At 40.9% G+C, this 5,000-nt stretch overlaps 1 protein-coding gene across 1 annotated transcript in view; it reads left to right on the plus strand.

Annotated features, from left to right (window-relative positions):
• LOC131929713 (uncharacterized) overlaps nucleotides 1-5,000 on the plus strand; it is a 23,492-nt gene that overhangs the window by 6,087 nt on the left and 12,405 nt on the right. The window contains exon 2 of the mRNA XM_059286053.1: nucleotides 145-285. Within this exon, the coding sequence (XP_059142036.1) occupies nucleotides 148-285 (138 nt within the window). The 5' untranslated portion in view covers nucleotides 145-147. The remainder of the gene's footprint in view (nucleotides 1-144; nucleotides 286-5,000) is intronic.

Below are 5,000 nucleotides of genomic sequence, written 5' to 3' on the forward strand. Positions count from 1 at the left end.
CCCTCTTATCTTAATAAGAATGAGTGTAGGTACGATCATAACATACGACTGCCGTTGTAGACGAATGCCGAAGTGTTACTTTTAAGCGACACATGATCAGAAGCATTGAGCTTTCCATGCATGTTTTTTAATTTTTTTTTCCAGAGGATGGAAATCACGACGTCTGTCCTAAATTTACTTCTGCTTGTTCTGATGAGTTTAGCACGTGAAACTACTGGAGAAAATGCTTCCATCAGTCTTCCAGAAAGTTTTCAAACCCGTCAAGCTTCTTCAAAAAACAAATGGGTAATTATCTATTTTTCACAGAACAAAATAACATCTTTAAAATAAAACAAAGTGCAAACAATATATGACAAAATGCCTATCAACGACAGGCATAAAAATGCATAAAACGGGTTAATAACAAGCTTTTTTGCAAATAGTGAGTTTCTATTCTAAACTATTTCAGGCCTTAATTATTATATATAAATCCTAGTTTGCTTAGCTATGGAATTGGATAATTTTTTATAAAATTTTATTTGAGGTAATAGGGCCTATTCGCGTAACTAACGTTTCTTACGCTGAATCTAGATCTAAGTAAAGTACCCCATTAACTCTGCAACTAATTGGAAGTGCCTAGATAGCCGAGATATAAATGCAATAGATACTATGCGGGTAGTACGGGTTCGAGACACAACACGTCAATGTTAAATTGTTTTTTCATTTTTTAAAGATGTGAATGATAAAGTTGCCTATCAGGACTTGGCGGGACACGGGGCAGGTGAAGTAGAGTTCACCTATTTCTGTCTTCCTAGCATATGAAAGGATAGTGGGTTCAGACACATTCTAAGCCAAAACAGGTGTATTTTAATGACAATATCACGTTGCCTGAGGTGTGACGTCTTTTAAATGTGGGGTTTGACTTTTTGTGAAGATGTGTGACAGTGGGAAGGAAAGGGGAAAAATAAAAATAGAAACAAACGTGACGTCATTTATGGATTTATGGTTATTCAAAAATAACTGGTAAAATTTTAAAATTATGAAGGTCTTGAAGAAATAAGAAGAAAACTACCACTTACAGTACCGGAAATCGCTTAAAATGTGATACAATCCTACAATTAAAATAAAATAATTATATATGTTAGTTCGTCTCCTTTCTGAAAGTGAATTCTGAGGTAACCGGAAGTGATAAGTTATTCTTGATTGAACACTATAACAATGGTGACATTTCTGTTAAAAAAACACAGTTTTTAGCACACACACACACGCACACACATACATACACAGACACACAGACTGACACAGACAGACACATACATACACACACACATACACTTAACACACTTAACACACACAGAAACACACACAGAGACCAACAGACGCACATACAGAAATAGATACACAAACTAACAAACACGCACACACACATATATTTGTATATAAAAAACAAGTTAATTAAAAAGTCTAGTGACAATTTAAGCGCAATTTCCTTATGTTATCTAAAAATAGCTTTGACGTATAATGCTGGGGTGCGTTCAAGCTAGGAGAACGATCGGTTTGTAGGTGTTTATGGAATTTTAAAATTTGTAACCGAACGAAAGGATATTTTTGAAAACTTTCTTCGGCAATATTGTTCTAAATTATGGCAGGAATCGATTGGTAAATGTTTCAAGTCGCTAAGTGGTCTGGTTGCCGAGATATGGTCCTAAAACTGCATTTTTTTTCGAGGTTTTTTGGATTTTCCGTGAAATCCAGGAAGGAATTCCGGGAACTTTTTTGGCCCACTATCATCCTCGGTACTTGCTTAACAAATTTGCTTTTGGAACTAGTCCTCGATATTGCTCCGTTGAGGAGGAGATACGACTTAAAGCTGCGAACACACATCCATCCATTCCCAGAAAAGACAAGATAGTAAACGCAATTCTCCAGAATGGAAATTGCGCTAATATATATATACGAGAAAAATGGCCCGTTGAGGAAGGATACAACGGGCGCTAGGCTGATAGTGCTGATAAACCACCCCACCCCCCCACACACACCACCCCCCAACCCCACCCCCCCCCCCCCAAAAAAAACATGTCTACCGTCCCATTCAACGAAATATAATTATATACTTTTTCCAGTGTCCGCCCCCTCCCCGAAAATTCTACCCCCGCCACCGAAAATTTCAAGTACCCCCACCCCTCTCCGGGGAGGAAAAAGTCTAAACTAAAACCACCCCACCCCCCACACACACCACCCCCCCCCCCCACACACACACCACCCCCACCCCCCCAAAAAAAACATGTCTACCGTCCCATTCAACGAAATATAATTATATACTTTTTCCAGTGTCCGCCCCCTCCCCGAAAATTCTACCCCCGCCACCGAAAATTTCAAGTACCCCCACCCCTCTCCGGGGAGGAAAAAGTCTAAACTAAAACCACCCCACCCCCACACACACCACCCCCACCCCCCACCCCACCCCACACACACACCACCCCCCCCCCCCCCCACACACACACACCCCAAAAAACATGTCTACCGTCCCATTCAACGAAATATAATTATATACTTTTTCCAGTGTCCGCCCCCTCCCCGAAAATTCTACCCCCGCCCCCGAAAATTTCAAGTACCCCCCACCCCTCTCCGGGGAGGAAAAAGTTTGAAAGAAACACTGGTGTCGCGCTTAGCCACTACCCGAAGAATTGCATTAAAGAAATTGCAAGAAAACCACTTTTTAGATTAGACACATTAATTAGGCGGTAACTTTATTATAGAGTATCGATGAGGAAATTTCTTTTGAGTTGGGGAGGGGGGGGGGGCTCAGACGTTTTTACGCGGGGATGGGGCTTCGCCCCTACCCGAAGAACTGTATGAAAGAAACTCTTCACGCAAACCACTTAGATTAGACAAAATTGCCTTTTTATTCAATGTTTACTCGAGAATCAATGACGTCATATTACTGTGTGCACTCTCCGGCTTGATATTTTTTTTCTACTATATGACGTCATACTTCGTTTTCGTTTCACTGTGTGAGTTTTTAAATTGCTTATGTTTTCTCTAGAGCGTTCTTGTCAGATAGATACATAGATAGATACATACACAGACAGCGAAACTATTATTATACGAGAAAAATGGCCCGTTGAGGAAGGATACACCGGGCGCTAGGTTGATAGTGCTGTCTCTTTTCTCTAAACTAAAACCAACCCCCCCCCCCACACACACACCACCCCCCACCCCCCTACCCCCCACCCCCACCCCCACCCCCCAAAAAACATGTCTACCGTCCCATTCAGCGAAATATAATTATATACTTTTTCCAGTGTCCGCCCCCTCCCCGAAAATTCTACCCCCGCCCCCGAAAATTTCAAGTACCCCACCCCTCTCCGGGGAGGAAAAAGTCTGAAAGAAACACTGGTGTCGCGCTTAGCCACTACGCGAAGAATTGCATTAAAGAAATTGCGAGAAAACCACTTTTTAGATTAGGCACATTAATTAGGCGGTAATTTTATTATAGAGTATCGATGAGGAAACCACCCCCCCCCCACCCCCCCACCCCACCCCCACCCCCCACTCCCAAAAAAAACATTTCTGCCGTCCCATTCAACGACATATAATTATATACTTTTTCCAGTGTCCGCCCCCCTCCCCGAAAATTCTACCCCCGCCCCCGAAAATTTCAATTACCCCCACCCCTTTCCGGGGAGGAAAAAGTCTGAAAGAAACAGTGGTGTCGCGCTTAGCCACTACACGAAGAATTGCATTAAAGAAATTGCAAGAAAACCACTTTTGAGATTAGACACATTAATTAGGCGGTAATTTTATTATAGAGTATCGATGAAGAAATTTCTTTTGAGTTGGGGAGGGGGAGGGGCTCAGAAGTTCTGGGGCTTCGCCCCTACCCGAAGAATTGTATGCAAGAAGCTCTTCACGCAAACCACTTAGATTAGACAACATTTCCTCTTTATTCAATGTTTACGCCAGAATCAATGACGTCATTATATTACTGTGTGCACTTTCCGCCTTGAGATTATTTTCAACTCTATGCTAAATGTGTCGACGTCATACTTCGTTTTTAGAATTACTATGCAGGTTTTTAATTTCCTTGTGTTTTCTCTAGAGCGTTCTTGTCAGACAGATAGATAGATAGATACATAGAGAGACAGCGAAACTATTATATAGAATTATATATATATATATATATATATATATATATATATATATATATATATATATATATATATATATATATATATATATATATATATATATATATATATATATGATGGTAGAGTTCATCGAGTGGTGTAGAGCTTGGGAAAGGGTAGTGTCCTTGTGTTGAAATGTCGTTTTTCCTGGGTTGCTTTGATTTATTTTTCATTGTAGAGAGAATGACGATGTATCGTAGTGTTTTCTTGTGTAGTTGAAATGGGCGAAATGATGTTGAAGAATGTTTAGTTTTCGTGATATTGCTGTGTCGAGGATTGTAGATGAGAGGAACTTGAGAATGATCGAGTAGTCGAAAGCTTTGCCGAGTAGTTGAAATGGACAAATTGAAGCTGTTGACGAGTGTTTATTTTACGAGAGTTGCGTAATCGTGAAGTTGTTTGAGTAGTTGGCATTTGAGGGATGTCGAGTTGATGGTAATTGACGGAGCATCCCACCCAAGATTTCTCCTAGGCCGATGTAGTCGCTGTGATAGTGAAGTTGTTGATATCGAGGTAATTGTGTATTGAAGATGAGGAAGTTTTGCGTAGATGATATTTGAGAGATGTTGGGTTGATTTGCTGGCATTTGTGACGGAACCTCCCACCTAAGATTTCTGCTAGGTGGGTGTCGTCACGCTGAAAAATGGAAAATTGAAAATTAGCCACTCGTACAACGAGGTATGTGTGGGCGCAACCCCATAGCGATCGATGGCGAGATTTGCAATTGATTGCTTGATTATTTGAGTAGTAGATTTGACCGCCTCTCGACCCGGGCAGTCAGCCATAAAAAGGGCTGACAAACCAAATGACTAAGATTTATGTAGATAAAGT

This window comes from Physella acuta, unplaced genomic scaffold (genome assembly GCF_028476545.2).
Source record: "Physella acuta isolate Inbredline_101_S28 unplaced genomic scaffold, ASM2847654v3 ptg001664l, whole genome shotgun sequence".
In the NCBI taxonomy this organism is placed as follows: Eukaryota; Metazoa; Mollusca; class Gastropoda; family Physidae; genus Physella; species Physella acuta.